Source organism: Colias philodice, chromosome 2, assembly GCF_061535455.1.
Source record: "Colias philodice isolate Cphi_HAF_F1 chromosome 2, ilColPhil1 Martin Lab GWU primary, whole genome shotgun sequence".
NCBI lineage: Eukaryota > Metazoa > Arthropoda > Insecta > Lepidoptera > Pieridae > Colias > Colias philodice.
The window spans coordinates 6,177,675-6,194,475 of record NC_143087.1 but is presented as its reverse complement, the minus strand read 5'-3'; the positions used below and the strand labels follow the sequence as shown (position 1 = coordinate 6,194,475).

The 16,801-nt window shown below is 31.5% G+C and overlaps 4 protein-coding genes across 6 annotated transcripts in view; 3 read left to right on the top strand and 1 right to left on the bottom strand.

The window, feature by feature from the left end:
- The first annotated feature begins 3,814 nt into the window (after nucleotides 1–3,814).
- On the top strand, nucleotides 3,815–7,197 carry Nbr (exonuclease mut-7 homolog). Its single transcript, XM_089704977.1, has one exon. The coding sequence runs from the start codon at nucleotides 3,944–3,946 to the stop codon at nucleotides 6,479–6,481; it is 2,538 nt and encodes an 845-aa protein (XP_089561103.1). The 5' UTR covers nucleotides 3,815–3,943; the 3' UTR covers nucleotides 6,482–7,197.
- RabGGTa (Rab geranylgeranyltransferase subunit alpha) lies at nucleotides 6,988–11,025 on the bottom strand. Of its 2 annotated transcripts, XM_089704999.1 has the most exons (11): nucleotides 10,870–11,022; nucleotides 10,697–10,759; nucleotides 10,503–10,613; nucleotides 10,315–10,430; nucleotides 9,692–9,888; nucleotides 9,348–9,509; nucleotides 9,057–9,170; nucleotides 8,622–8,848; nucleotides 8,141–8,324; nucleotides 7,226–7,548; nucleotides 6,988–7,141 (listed from the first exon to the last, which is right to left on the bottom strand). In XM_089704999.1, exons 2-11 carry the CDS (start codon nucleotides 10,697–10,699, stop codon nucleotides 6,989–6,991), a joined length of 1,590 nt encoding a protein of 529 aa, XP_089561125.1. In that variant the 5' UTR covers nucleotides 10,700–10,759; nucleotides 10,870–11,022; the 3' UTR covers nucleotide 6,988. The 2 variants fall into 2 exon arrangements, with proteins under 2 accessions (XP_089561125.1, XP_089561116.1); XM_089704990.1 differs by having other exon boundaries at nucleotides 10,697–11,025.
- A 676-nt stretch (nucleotides 11,026–11,701) lies between these two features.
- On the top strand, nucleotides 11,702–14,052 carry LOC149490461 (uncharacterized). Its single transcript, XM_089704695.1, has 2 exons — nucleotides 11,702–12,537; nucleotides 13,630–14,052. The coding sequence occupies exons 1-2, from the start codon at nucleotides 11,856–11,858 to the stop codon at nucleotides 13,854–13,856; spliced, it is 909 nt and encodes a 302-aa protein (XP_089560821.1). The 5' UTR covers nucleotides 11,702–11,855; the 3' UTR covers nucleotides 13,857–14,052.
- Nucleotides 14,053–16,526: 2,474 nt separating this feature from the next.
- The window catches only part of CadN (neural cadherin), a 234,427-nt gene continuing 234,152 nt past the window's right edge, over nucleotides 16,527–16,801 (top strand). For both annotated transcript variants that reach the window (XM_089704877.1, XM_089704871.1), the window contains exon 1: nucleotides 16,527–16,596. The gene's annotated coding sequence lies outside the window, so the exon portion shown is untranslated. The remainder of the gene's footprint in view (nucleotides 16,597–16,801) is intronic.

The following is a 16,801-nucleotide window of genomic DNA, read 5'->3' as shown; positions in this document are numbered from 1 at the left end:
CGAGCTTCTCGCATGACATTTAGTGCAGCAATAAATTGCAGGATATGTAAACGATATTGCAAGTAACTCATGCAAGACTTCCGCGAGTTTACTTGCAGGTGGAAACACGGCCTAATACACATTTCCGATACATTTTTCTAGACGTCATTCCGAATCAAATGAGCTATCGCACGTATTTTTATGAGACTTATCTCTATTTTACGCCATTTTCAATTTATCAAGTAGACTAAAAACTATGATTATGAAAGATACAAGTTGGAACGAAGAACGCTCTCACTTGGACCAATTTTGCGCCAACTACCTACTAAAGAGCAAGTAATTGTTATAGTTTAGTAGCACATTAGTAGTATACACAGAGCAAGTAATGTAGTATAGGTTTTTAAAATGTTTAGAACTAAAAAAGACTAAAAAAAATAGTATTAATACGTAATACTGAGTAGTCTATGCAGAACACAGTTGACCACAGATCTACTACAATAATGTAGTAGATCTGTGCCTTAGATTATACACCTAGGTGCTCGGAGCAATTAACAAGCCTGGAGAAGTAACAATTAATTGAACGTTTCTTATATAGTGGCTCTCTTTTATTCAATACCCTAATTAATGCGATAGAAAGAGACAACACACTGTTATCGGCTTGGCATTCAAATCCACATGTAGCCACTTTTTGTTCTAAAAAGGTAGTGCTTGCCACTTTATCGAATACTAAAATATCGATAAATAAAAAAAATAAGTTATAAAATTGCTTGAAGATAATTTAAGATTCTTTTAATTTTGAATTATGGATAGGTAATTCCAAATTTTAAGATTCGTTTAATTTGGAATTATTCATTTACGATGCGTATTGACTGCCTTGCATTGTATGGTAGTGGTATTTATAAAAAAATATTATTAGGTATTTCGGTTTAGGTTGTTTTTTATGGTTTCGTAAAAAGGTACGTATTTTTTCCTGTTTTCATAGATTCATTCATAGAATTATACGGAACCCTTCGTGCGCGAATCTGACTTCCACCTGGTTGATCTTTTTACAAATCAATAATCGTATCCTACTAATATTATAAAAGCAAAAATATATAAGAATGGACATTTGATATTCTTTCACGAAAAAACTACTGAATGAGTTTTTATGGAACTTTACAATTATACATATTATAGATTAAACATCAGAATAACATATAGGCTACAATTTACCGCGGGAAAATAACTCATTCCCACAAGGAAAAAATTGGTAAAAGTTTAAAATAAATTGCTTCAAATAAAACAAATAAAATTTTAAAAATTTTTTTACAACATTTTATTTCGATACTTACTTAATTAACAAATTACAATATTTATTATTTAAAATAGATGCCACCTTAAACTTGTGGCACAGCATCTCTGCAAAGCACTTTACTTTTCTTCCCGTCTGATTCGAAATGATTTGAACAAGGCCGAGAATGTTTTGAAGGCTTCCAATTTTCCCTGTGCTATAGCTTTAACCCAAACATCTTTTAATTTTTCTCAAGTCAGAAACCTGAAAATAACAATAAAATCCATACTTAAATACCTTTTTTTTCTCCTAACCTAAAGCAGTCATTATCAATGAAGTACTTCGTGCCTTCTTCGTACCTACTCAAGTATCGATAATTGCACAACACTATGGAAGTTATATTTTGCATTTTTTCTAAAAACTAAGCTGATTATGATTTCATTTCAATGATTACGGTTAGATAAAACATAGATGATTATGAAACTAACGTATATTAACTTATTTATAATACAATTAACAACAAAATTGATCAAAACACTAACCTGTGAAAAGACAAATTCCAATCTTCATCAGATTTCCCAGTACTACGGCTTTTACAGCCGCGAACAACACAAGCCATGTAATCTTTAGTAAATTATCTTTTCAGAAAATAACATAAGAACCTAGAAAACACGTTTTTCACTTCAAAAACAATAATTAAAATTACCATGCGTTAGTGACCAGACTGGTCACTAAAACAAATTGAAATGGCTACATGTCATTTCAAACTGTCGAACTGACATATATCTGTCCTCTTTTTTCGCGTGACATTTTGCCATAAGCCAAAAAGGCCAAACTAGTGCTTTATTGTTCAATTAATTGTTACTTCTCCAGGCTTGATAATTGCTCCGAGCCTAGGTGTATATAATCCTCGGAGCAATTAACAAGCCTGGAGAAGTAACAATTAATTGAACGTTTCTTATATAGTGGCTCTCTTTTATTCAATACCCTAATTAATGCGATAGAAAGAGACAACACACTGTTATCGGCTTGGCATTCAAATCCACATGTAGCCACTTTTTGGTCTAAAAAGGTAGTGCTTGCCACTTTATCGAATACTAAAATATCGATAAATAAAAAAATTAAGTTATAAAATTGCTTGAAGATAATTTAAGATTCGTTTAATTTTGAATTATGGATAGGTAATTCCAAATTTTAAGATTCGTTTAATTTGGAATTATTCATTTACGATGCGTATTGACTGCCTTGCATTGTATGGTAGTGGTATTTATAAAAAAATATTAATATTATTAGGTATTTCGGTTTAGGTTGATTTTTATGGTTTCGTAAAAAGGTACGTATTTTTTCCTGTTTTCATAGAATTATACGGAACCCTTCGTGCGCGAATCTGACTTCCACCTGGTTGATCTTTTTACAAATCAATAATCGTATCCTACTAATATTATAAAAGCAAAAATATATAAGAATGAACATTTGATACTCTTTCACGTAAAAACTACTGAATGAGTTTTTAATTTTTATGGAACTTTACAATTATATAGTTTAAACATCAGAATAACATATAGGCTACAATTTACCGCGCGAAAAAATTGGTAAAAGTTTAAAATAAATTGCTTCAAATAAAACAAATAAAATTTAAAATAAATTTTTACAACATTTTATTTCGATACTTAATTACAAAATTACAATATTTATTATTTAAAATAGATGCCACCTTAAACTTGTGGCACAGCATCTCTGCAAAGCACTTTACTTTTCTTCCCGTCTGATTCGAAATGATTTGAACAAGGCCGAGAATGTTTTGAAGGCTTCCAATTTTCCCTGTGCTATAGCTTTAACCCAAACATCTTTTAATTTTTCTCAAGCCAGAAACCTGCAAATAACAATAAAATCCATACTTAAATACCTTTTTTTTTCTCCTAACCTAAAGCAGTCATTATCAATGAAGTACTTCGTACCTACTCAAGTATCGATAACTGCACAACACTATGGAAGTAATATTTTGCATTTTCTCTCAAAAATAAGCTAATTATGATTTCATTTCAATGATCAAGGGTAGATAAAACATAGATGATTTAGAAAATAACGTAAATTCACTGATTTATAATACAATTAGCCAAAAATTGATCAAAATCACTAACCTGTGAAATGACAAATTTCTATCTTCGTCCGATTTCACATTACTACGGCTTTTACAGCCGTAAGCAACACAAGCCATGTTATCTTTAGTCAATTGTCTTTTCATAAAATAACAAATTAAACTAAAACACTCGTTTTTCACTTCAAAAAAAATAATTAAAATAACCAAGCGATGATCACCAGACTGGTGATCAAAACAAATTGAAATGGCTACATGTCATTTCAAACTGTCGAACTGACATAATATATCTGTCCTCTTTTTTCGCATGACATTTTGCCATAAGCTAAAAAGGCCAAACTAGTGCGTTATTGTTCAATTAATTGTTACTTCTCCAGGCTAGTTAATTGCTCCGAGATATAATCTAAGATCTGTGCAGTTGACCAATGATTTGAAAATGTCTAATATTGACATTTGACAATAATGTCGTCAAACTTCAAATTCCATCGATAGTCATAAAAAATTGAATTGTTGTTTATTTCGTTTTATCAGTGCAAAAGTTTATATTTTCTTTAAAAAAAATAAGTCCAAATAAATTATAACAAAAGCAATATACAATGAATTTAAGCGATCTTGTTAGTAGCAGCCATCAGTCTATAAAGATTGTCCCTTCTATTGAAGATTCATTACAAGAGATGGGATTAGATGTTAATCTTGACGAACAAACTATTATTTGGTTTAATCAACTACAAATAACTTGGATAACGTGGAGAAAAAGTCCAACTGTGGAAAACCACTTGAAGTCCTTATACCAATTTGACAATCCATTTAGAATAGCACTAGTATGTATAATAAAGTGCCAAGAGTTTAAAGATTGTAAGCCGAAGACTCTTCCTTTTTATATTGTTGAATCCTTACAAAAATGGTCACAAATGAATAATAGAATACCTGATGAATCTTTAAAACTTCCAGCTTTTCATATAACAACATTACAAAGAAATCAATACTTCCTCAACAAAGTTGTAAAAACTTTTGATCTAAAGACAATTAAACACAAAGTTCTACCACAAGTAATAGATATGATAAAGAATGACAATTGCAAACAAGCAACACAATTTGTAAGTGCTTTAGAATTATATGATGAAATACCAATAGAAGATTTGCTGTTTCCACTTATATTACAGGACAAAATTAACATTATTGATGAATATCTTGCTGAATCACCAAGTCAAGTCAGACCTCTATTAAAATTCTTGGATTCATTGCTTGATAAAAAGTGCAATATTAAAGATTTTTTTCAAAAATTTATCGAAGATCATAAAGTTTATAATGTTAAACATGAGAAGTTACACCATAAACCCCTTGGAAAGTTAGTAGCCCGTATTTGTAATAAGTATAATGTTCCAATTGATACATGTAAAAATTTGAGTAAAAATCGAACATCAGGAGGCCTAAGGTATTTAATTTATCAAAAATATGTAGAACACAATGTGAGTGCTTCCGTGTGGGATGATTTGGTCAAGGACTCATTAAAGAAAAGTGAAGGATGTGCTGAGGAATTTATAAACATGTTAATTGACTATGATCATAATGAAGCTTTGAAATGGGCAACATATTTAAATATACCCGAAGATAATCTACCTACAGCACTCCAAAACTTATCTGTAAAGGATGTTCCCATTGAAGAAGAAAACTGGGATGTTGTATCAGATCCAGCACAAAAATTTTATGAACTTTCCTTACCAGAAAACTGCATCGTCATGATAGATACAACAGAAAAGTTCTATGATGTCATGAATCACTTAGAAAAATGCAATTTAGTCAGCATTGATTGTGAGTGGAAGCCATCATTTGGTGCAGCACAATCACAAGTTGCCCTTATTCAAGTAGCCACTCCAACATGCATTTATCTCATTGATACTATTATTTTCAATGATAAGCAGTATTCCAGCTTCTGGCACAGGTTCAATAAAGGTCTCTTAGAAAATGATGAGATTATAAAATTAGGGTTCGGTCTTGAACAAGATTTAAAGGAAATTAAAGCTTCCATTATTGGTTTGTATAATATCAAAATAAAAGGTGAAGGATTATTGGATTTATCCCTGCTTTGGAGAACACTTATTGATAGTGGCCTCTCATTTCCAAACACATGTGATATTGAAGGAAAGGGTCTAAGTTCACTGGTACAAATATGCTTTGGAGTACCACTGAAAAAAACTGAGCAATGTTCTAATTGGGAACTCAGACCACTAAGAAAGACACAGATACACTATGCAGCCCTTGATGCCTATGTATTATTAGATATTTATAGCTATCTCCAGAAATTGTCTAATGAATGTAATATAAATTTTGAAGAGGTTTGTAATGAAGTTATGTTGGATAAAAAACTGAAAATTGTTAAGAAGCCAAAAGCTATTCATAAGTTGGAGGCAACTGCATGCACTTTTGTAAAAGAACCAAAACATTTAAAGTTGCTTGTGGAACCAGAATTATCACGTTTGGTGGCTTACCTAAGGTACTGTGGAATTGATACAGTAATAATTTCAACATCAATGGTATGGCACGATTCAGTAGGTTTTGCTATGACTGAAGATCGTTGCATTGTCACAACTAAGTTAAAATTGACATCTACATCTAAGTTTCCCCAAAATTGTATTTTAGATGTAGGTAAAGGAACTGTTAAAGATCACTTACAAAAAATTTTCACATATTTTAATGTTTCTGTACATGAAAAAGATCTTTTGATGAGGTGTGTTTATTGCAATGGACTGGGTCTAAGACTATTGAATTTTGATGAGCTTTCAGATATATACAATAAATCTCAAACAAGTATTGTGACAACGGCTAGTCATAATCGTTTTAGAGATGATAGTTATGATGAGGATTATGATGATGCATTTGATAATTTTCTCAGTGAATCTGATGATGAAGAGCCTTGTATATATCCTCCACCAAAGCAGAATACACCTTGCACTACCAGTAAAGGTGCCACAATAGATCTGAGTTGTATTCAAAATGTTTATTCATTTGCACAAACACATAAGGATAAATCTATTACTCTTTGTGATGATTGTGGTAAACTTTATTGGGATGAAGATGAGACATTCAAATGCATCAGTAAATTAGTATTACAATTACTAAATCTTAGTGTTTAGACTTTAGAGTTTAGACTATAATTAATTGCCAATAGCTGAACAGTAGGTAGGTATGACCATAACTGTTCATCAGTTCATTAAAATAACTCAGTATTTTAATAATTTAGACTAAGATGTTTAACTGTATGTACTTGTTGACTTAATGATCGTAAAAGATAAGATAAGAAATATGAAATGAAGTTTCTGTTCTTTTTATGTTTATAAGGATGTATAATTTTACAATTACAATCATAATAAATGTGCAAATAAATCATAAGAGAAACTAACTTAGTGTTATAAAATCTTTTTTTAATATTGATTGTAACAAAGTAAGGCATTGCAATTATTATTTGTAATATTTTTAAACATTGTTAATGTAATAAATAAGGCCACCATTGTGTATCTGAATAGACTATCAAAATATGAAAATAAAAACGGTATCTAAATAGTTTACAGCACTTCCAAAAACCGATTAAAAATTAACTCTACCAAGCCATGATTTTACTTATGGTAAATCAATATCATGTATTAAAGTATTACTTTGATATTATTGTGTTTATTTTTAAATTGCTCTATATCTTTTAAATCTAAATTATTTCCTTGTGTAATATTCAGTTCTTCCAACTGCAGTGATGGAAATCCATTCAATGTTGTTAATTTGTTGTTAGATAAATTAAGTTTCTGCAAGTAAATAAAATATTTTATAAAACATGTTTAGAATAAACAATTAGATAGTACTTATTTTTCATTAATGATCCTACTCACCTTACAATGTTGTAATTTAATGAGACTTGGCAATACTTTAGAAGTCAAGTTTTGGTTTGAAAGGTCTACATCCTCGCAATAGCTATAGTATTGCAAATGAGGTAAGCTGGTAAGATTTTTAAACGCAACATTATAATCACGGTTCATCTTCGTGTAATGATCCGGAAGAACATATTCTATCAACCATTTAGATTTAAGGTCACTGTAATAACCTGCTCTTTGTTTATCGAGTTTCATTAACAAGTCCAGATTGCCAATTATTTCTTTGTGATATGCTTTTGAATCAATGCATTGCAAAAAGAAGGTAGTTGTTAGAAGAGTCCCTGGAAAATAAAAATGTCAATTAAAACATTAGTATCCTTTTATTACAGGAAAATCTTAATAGGTTTTCATACATAAAATCCTAGATTTCCGCCCGCGGCTTCGCCCGCGTTTTCAAAGAAAATCCCGCATAGTTCTCGTTCCTGTGGGATTTCCGGGATAAAAAGTAGCCTATGTCTTATTCTGGGTCTTCAGCTACCTACAATACAAATTTAATTGTATTCGGTTCAGTAGTATTTGCTTCAAAGAGTAACAAACATCCATCCATCCATCCTCACAAACTTTCGCATTTATAACATACTAGCATACCGCACGCGGCTTCGCCCGCTTTGTCTAAAACCTAATAAATTATAACTTTACTTACTAAAACCTTCCTCTTGAATCACTCTATCTATTAAAAAAAACTGCATCAAAATACGTTGCGTAGTTTTAAAGATTTAAGCATAAGCATACAAAGGGACATAGGGACAGAGAAAGCGACTTTGTTTTATACTATGTAGTGAAGTAGGATAAAGAGAAGTGATATAAAAATATATCCAATTGTCTGTCTTAATAAATATAATGAAAAGAAAATAAATCTGATAATATTCTTACATCTGTTGTCAGGTTCTAGAATAAGTAACTGTCGACATGCATCTAACTGCTCGTTCAGTTCTTCTAACACAGAAGCAGAGTACTTGTTTTGAAAGTTTATTTTATTCTTTCCTACATAATAGCACGGCTTGTACTCTTCAAGTTGTATAACTTCTTTTTCATCATTGCTTACATTATGCTCTAACTGAAAAAAATTGGTTGTTTGTAAAGTAGGTTTACGATCGAGATGTTTACGTGATAACGTCTGGCGTCTGGTGGTGGCAGCGCTCGAGATAAGACGGGAGATCGGTCCGTCTCTCTCTCGTTATACCTGCGATCGCGCTCGTGAGGTTTTGGTGTGACACAAGTTTCTGAACATGTCACCCCACTAAAACGATTTTAAAAACGTTATCACGTCAAAAAAAACACATTTGTTAGTAATAAATAAAATATAAATACAGAAATATATTTAATTGAAGATTTAATTAATTATAAAACATACCTTAATAATTAATTTATCAGTTATTATTTGGTTGTGCTTAAAGATCCACAGATCATCATTTTCACAGCCAGTAGATGATGACCATTCTCCATCCAATTTCACGTCATTAATAAATAAATTAACATTAGAATTTATATAATCTATAGAAACAGTGTGACTAAAGGCCACAGATGTCTTTGTTGCGGTTATAGTGCATACTACTACTCTTGTAGTAATTTTAACAGCACCTGAAAAATTACAGCATAATTTAAGTTACTTAAGTACATAACATTAATAGAAATAGATTTTTAAAAAATACACATAATATGCAGACTCTAGGATTACCTAGTACTTATAGTATTAATTTTTTTCTATAATATATTTTTAAAAACTTTTTTTTTTGTAAATTATAAGTGGTAGCTAATTAATAGCTATTATAATCAACCTACTTCTTACCTAATAACCACCTTTGGTAAAACCAGGCACTTGTGTCGTCTGGATCAGTAAATGCAGCACTTAACACCATTTTCAGTTCATGTTTATGATGACTATCTTGTATAGGTCTTCCTCCTAGAAAGTAAAGTGTTTGTGTTAGGTTAAGTGTTAACAATTCATTATTAATAGTAATCTTATAAGATTCAACTATTTCTACTGTCATTGTCTAATGAACAAGTCCGTTTAATAGTTATTATGAAACTTACAGTGCAATTCTATAATAAAATTATAATACATGTTTTTAATTTTTACCTTCCAAATCTGGATATAATTGCAGCAACATCTTACTTCTATAATGCCAAGCAGAATAATTTGAAAAGTTTTCATGTAATTTTTCTGTAGTATAATCAAATTCTTCTTTGAGAGATGGCTTACATTGACTTACAACAAATCTTCTATAATCCCAAGTATGAACTAAAATAGTACACAAATAGATTATATATTATGATTTATGTATATTGTACACTGAGACATAATAAAAAATAATATGGTCTCATTTTGATTACATAGCCTTTTTTACCAACATCAGAACAGAAATAAGTATTAAGTATTTTAGTAGTATCCAGATATTCCAAGTTTAAGTAAATAATACTTACAGTTTCTCTCATCTAATTTCAAGTAAGTATTGCATAAACCAAGCTCCTTCTTCCAATCTGGATCTGATCTAGTTGTAAGGACCCACTCCCTTTGATGCCAGGCACAATATGATTTTGGATTTATTTTTAAACAATACTCTGTGAGGCTTAATTCAGCATCATAAAGCTTACAAATTTCTTCTTCAGTTTTATTATTCCTGAAAGGGAAATAAATTAAATTATTTTCAATTATTTATCAAATGTTTACCTTAAGCCCAGTTTCTTAAGTGTAGTCTAATGAACAAGTTAGACTTATAGAATACTAGTGGTCCACCCTGGCTTTGCCCGTCGTACATATTTTGCAATAAAAGGTAGCCTAGCCTATGTTCTTTCTCAGGGTCTAAAGATTGTCTGTGCCAAATTTCATTAAAATCGGTTGCGAGGTTTAAGCGGGAAAGTGTAACAGACAAACAGACAGACAGAGTTACTTTTGCAGTTAGTAGGGATTTAAGTTTAACATAATATTAAATTAACAAATTGTTTGTAGCTTAATAGCTACAATTTGTATTTCTTACCATTGATTATATCAATATATAGTATTAGTATCACACTATAGTAATAAATGTACTTTTAGCAAAACATACCTAAAGTCAGAAAGAATTTCTCTTCTTATATTCCATAAAGTGTAAATATCAGGATTTGAGCTTAAAACATTTCCAGTAAGATTTAACTGTTCCTCATCCAGTTCTCCTTGTTTTCTCTACAATGTAATAAATAAATAAATTAACAGAAAGACATGTATAAAACCAAAGTTTGCTGATCTGCTACCTACTTTTAATTGGATTTTTTGCATTGCATGTTTAAAAATTTTAAGCTTTTCTTGCCTTTCTCTCTCTTTCTTGGCTTTTTCTTCTTCTGTAGTACGAACCTTTATCCGTCCGTGCTAAAAAGTAAAGATTAATTCAAGTATAACTGTCTTATTCAATGAAGTAAGAAACATAAAAAGAGTATAAATAAATGAAGTACCATTTTCAATATTTTTTTATTTTAGTATTGTGATGAAATAGTAGGTGAACTGGATTCTAATTTCTAAGAAATTTCATAAGATTAAGTAGTCTAATTTAATTGCAAGAGGCGTATCATTAAAAACATCCATGGAATTCTAACAAATATTTAATCTACTGACTTATAATACATACATAATATACAATTTATTTTTATGTGTGTATTACAATTACAATATTGTATAAAATAAAATCTTATTATAATAAAGTTATATTCTTATTCTGCAATAATCAATATTTAACCAAAAATTCGTGGGATAGACTTTAGTGAAGTGAAGTTTGATTTGACGAGTGACGTATCAAAATGACAAAGTACAAACTACAGCTGACACCACCAACCGTAGACTGTAGACAGTGTGGTAGACAGAGAATCCAATACTTGATCCCTGTGCTTGATCCAATATAATCCAATCCGGTCAATATAATTAAATTACATGACAATAAGATAAGAGCTCCATTTGACTATCTTGCACCATATCTTGCCAGTTTTCAATCTGGAGGTTGCGCAGGTCTATGGCGATTTCGTCTTTTCAGCGGTACCTGGGACGTCCAACCGGACGGCGCCGCGTCCATGGCTGTCCTAGGTACGCTACGCTCGTTTCGCTGCTCGATCTTCCCCTATTCTTTCCACAGTAGGTACACATATTACAGTAGGTAGAGTAAATTACTGTAAGAGCGTTTTCACATTATCCGATCCGATATCGGTGTCGGACGCCGATAGCCGGAGGATTCCCTGGAGGGAAAGTACTTGAAATATTGAAGCAAATTTTGCTGAAAATCTCTTTCAGTTTATAGACGAAGAGAAGCAAACATGCCGAATCATAGAACAGTAAGAGTGTGCCGTGAAGTTGGCGAATATAAGATGAAAGAAATATTTAGCAATGAATCTTTGCCGTCTCTGCCATAATGATTTTTAAACTGTATGTCAGAAAAGATTTGATTGACACATTGACACTTGAGATTTCAACAAACATCAATTTACTTTTTGGATTTTGACATTTTATTAGAAAAAGTAGTTTCACAAGACTGAGGGCACCATTTATAATAATTGCAAAGATTTCTGTATAAACGAAACGGACATTTTATTTTAATCTTCATAAGATAAATGAAAAGAGTAAATAATGAATAATGCACCACAGTTTTCACTACGATGGAATAATTATGTTAGCCACGTTACAGAAGCTTTTAATACTTTACGGTTTGAGAATGATTTAGTGGATGTGACCTTATGTTGTGATGGTGGTAAAATTAAGGCTCATAAAATGCTGTTATCAGCATGTAGTAACTATTTCAAGCAGATATTTAAAGAGAATCCATGTCAACATCCTGTTATTATATTCAGAAATTTTAAATACGATGATCTTAACGCAATCATAAATTTTATGTATCACGGTGAAGTTAATATATTCCAAGAGCAGCTGGAATCATTTCTCATAACAGCGGAACTTCTAGAAGTTAAGGGTTTGACTGATAATTTAGAAGATGAAGGTTATAAGAATCAGCTAAAGATTTCTGACAGTGCTTCCTTAGATTTGACAAAATCGAGACCAGAGACATCAGTTGCGACATCTGTAGATGAACCTATAAATTTAGCAACTTTACATCCTAGCAGAGATGAAAATGTTCAAAGCAATCCACTGCCAATACCCACTGAACAGGATGATGATGGACTTGATTTACAATTGGACGCAAATAAAGAATTAGGTAACCCGAAAGTAAAACCTTCTGTCACACCTGGGGATGAAATGCAAATTGACATTCAATCTACATCAGCTGAGGATTTATCAGAGAGGAATAATTCAGGTATGTATAATTGTTCCATTTAAGTTCATGTTATATATTTTGATCATTAAAGCGTTAGCAGATTATAAAAACCATTCATCAATCTAATTTAATGCAGAGCTTAAGCTTAAATATGACTTACTGCCTACTGGCTTAAGATAATGTCATGATAACACTGATTATCAATCAGATTTCTATTAAGTATATAAATTACTATTTCTACACACAATTATCCCTTTTTTTTTAACAATTTAATATACCACACCAAGTAATATTTACAATTATACAAAGAGGATTAATATGGTAGGTACATTAGGCGGCCTTATCGCTTACTAGCGATCTCTTCCAGGCTGCCCAAGGTAAGAGATAAAGAAGAAACGTACATGTTACGCGTAATTCCCTTATTCTATACTTGTGAAAAACAGGCCATAAGTTCGTCTCATAAGTTTATTTTGAATGCAAATCAAGTGAGTCTATGGACTTGCTATATTCAGCGGAGGCCTTCTGTTTCAATACAAAACAAAGGGTTGTGTATGTATTACATTAGCACAACAAATATTTGTCTGTGTGTTTCAAACAAATGTTAAAAATTTCTTCTCTATTCAGGTTTTTTGAATTGTATTCACAATCACATATAAATCTTTACAATTTTGTTAATATTGACCCATGTTTATATAGGTATAATAGGTTTTATCTTCCCAATTTTATCACGTTATGATTCATTGGTATTGTTATCAATGTATTTTATTTATATAACAATAATTTTATTACATTGTTGTTTTGATAAGAATACCATAAACAAAAAGTGACCAATACCATAAACAAATATTATGCTGCTTGATAATCAAACTTTGAGAGAAATTAAATAATTGGTTTCAATTAAGCTGTATTCACCATTTCTTATTATATATAACACAATAACAAAATATTAATAAAATTGTTGGATTCAAAATAGATGCAGTCAGAACATACTATTGTGATGCCATTCAGAAAACTTGACCGGTCTAATAGGCATACAATATATTATTGGTTGTTAACAAAACTAAATTTCTATGTGACTAAATCTAAATGTCTATCTACTGTTCAGTAAATAATATATTATTATTTTTGCAGAATCGGATCTAGCCAAGTTTCGCTGTCAATTATGTCCAAAAGGCTTTAAGCACCCGACTTCATTAACCCTACATAAAGACTCACATGCTGGTAAAACTCAATGTCCTGTTTGTCGACGCTCTTTTTCAAGATCTTACGATATGAGGAGTCATCTCCAGAGGATTCATCAAGGAAAACAACTGACAATAAAAGCAATTGCTGCAAAACAATTTCCTAACAATATTTAGTATACGGCAAAAGACGACTATATTGCACATAGTGCATTCGCCTATTAAATAAGCACACAATAATTTTTTATAATTAAATATAGAATATTATATACATATTTACTTTTTATATGTCACAAATAAATTTGCTCAGCGTTGTAGCTTTGGCTATTTTTGTACTAGTCTATATTGTTTCAATATAATTGTTTAAAATAAATTTTGTTGTTTAATTTATAAAATGAAGAATGCAGCTACATAGCTGTACCTTATTGTGTTTATGGTGAACCAAACGGATTTTTTATGTATACCTACCTACATTTAATATTGATCTTAAAAATAGTTGAATTTTGAGATGAGGGTAGATGAGAAATCTTTTGCGACCCTAGAGACCTCGGGAGAAAAACGCGGGTTCAAATCCCGCCAGAAAAATTTTCACGCAACTTGGTTTTAAATTGTGTATTGTGTAAGTAATCAAATCATGAAAATAATTAAATCCATACTACTATGTATTATAAAGCTGAAGAGTTTGAACGCGCTAATCTCCGGAACTACTGGTCCGATTTGAAAAATTCTTTCAGTGTTAGATAGCCCATTTATCGAGGAAAACTATAGTCTATTTATCATCACGCTGATGACCAGTATTTTCTGAGATTAGCGCGTTCAAAGAAACAAACAAAGTCTTCAGCTTTATAATATTAGTATAGATAAACAAACATAATAAGTAGGTAATTATTTTATATTATGAACTTGACTATACAATGTAATATCTAGAATTGATTACTTATATACTTACCAACTATCGGTATGATTATAACAATTTAGTTAGGTATGTACTGCACAAGGCGTTTGTAGAGAGATGAGTTCTGGGATAGATAGTGTTGAGTCAGTTGTACAAGTTGTATAATATATTATTAATAAAAATTAAGTAAGTAACTATACCTTGGTAGTATTAATACGATTAATTAATAAATTCAATTATTTACACACTTTCAATTAATGGACAATTTTTTCTATCGAACGATGCGACGCCGAAACGCGCGATTTAAATTTTCTTATCGTAAGCAATGATCGTAAGCTAATAATTCATAGAACGTCTCATAATGTTACTAACCGTAAGTACGGTTATCCGTTATCGTATGATAGGTATGTCACCGTAAAATTGTAAAAACCGTTACATTATTGGTTTCATTTAATATCGAGAGATTGATGCCCGCGAAACCCGTAATCAGTCGAAATTTGGTGAATCGGAAATCTGATGAATCGTAACATACTGATTTTTCGGTAGATATTAAACTGTCGACATGAAATCGTTTAATTCGATAATAATAAATTATTATTATGTAAGATTAGTTTCAGTTTATTTAAATACTACACAGTAGTTACCTAGCGACTAGTTATTATTCTGTGCCTACACGAAGACCCGAAAAAATGGCGAAGACGCAAACTGCACCGATGGTCGTTTGGGAAACCTGAAACAGGAAAAATAATGTCTCGTCCATGGTCTCCTCACAATACTTTTCTGAAAAATAATGCATTAAATTGCAAGCAAATGTTATAGACATTATTTCGTCAATTTCAATGAGTTATGGACATTATATAAGTCCACAATTTAAGATATTTTATTAAGTAGGTACTTAGGTATAAATATGGTTTTTTCAAGCGACATTGTACCTACATGGGAAAGACATAATACGACATTATAGGCATTGGCCATTGACCATTGTTATTATAATAGTCTAAAGTTTTAGATTATCAAGGCGTGCTCGTACTGTGCTCGTACTATGCGTAGGTCATGGACGTATAAAAAAAGACGGACGGTATATCGCCTAAACATCTAGTAATGGCGGCGAAACATCCATGTGTGTGTGCCATGTTGCCATGGCAACAGCTTTCCTGAGGACAATGGCGGCTGTATTTTTTTCTATAAATTTTGCCGTAATAATTTTGTCATTAAAACATAAAAGAAATAACTTGCTTCCCTGTGGAATGTAATCCCTTGTGTTTTGTTATTTAAAATTGTACTGTTGCGACACCATTTAACCACGCAAGACGGCATTTTAAATATTTTTTGTGAAACAGTGACGCAGTTAATCAGTCGGTAGTTCACGACGTAATGGCGGCCGACTAGCTTACTATGGTGAGAGTGTGTGCGTGTTTATTGTCTTTACACAATCGCTAGCTTACTATGGTGGCTTCACGTTGTTTGTTCGTAATACGGCGTCCGTCTTTTTTTATACGTCCATGGCGTAGGTATGATCTTTAGTTACAAGTTGTAAAAATGTGGTACGGATCGGATACACAATTTATTTAAGCCTACGATTTCCATTTTTTAAATTAAAATTTATGCATCGATTTCCATACTAGGTACAACTAGGTACATACTAGGATAAGAAAAGTAGATAGAGACCATTTATGTATAATTATTTTTATAAAATAAACGGGTTGCTATGGTTGCTATACATCATTTATTAGCAGTTAATTATTTTTCGAATTAAAGAAACCAGTACGATCAGTAGATCGCGGCATTCTTATCCTATAGGTTTCTATAGGTTTATTATAACTCTATAGCGTGCTGGAATAGGGGTGGCTTCGGCAAGGCGGGGGTGTTACGGGCGAAGTGCGCTCGATACGCGCGCGCTACAACTTCACTTTTCCACCATCCAGTCGCATTCTGACGCCCCTCGCGTTTGGTTGCTGTCAGCCGTCGAATCGCTCGATACGATCACATCGATCACAAATCATTATAAACTTTTAACCATATGTATGTATTTCTGTGATAAGTGAAAAATGTTTTGATAAACCCTTGCTAATGGAATTACGTGTGATAAAGAAAATGTGGAAAGGAAAAGTCGAAATTAATATTTTGTTTACATTTGGCACACATGTTTGTTGTACCTATACCCATTAGCAAATTTAAATATGTAATTATATTGTGTCAAATCTAATTGCCATTGATTAAATTTTCG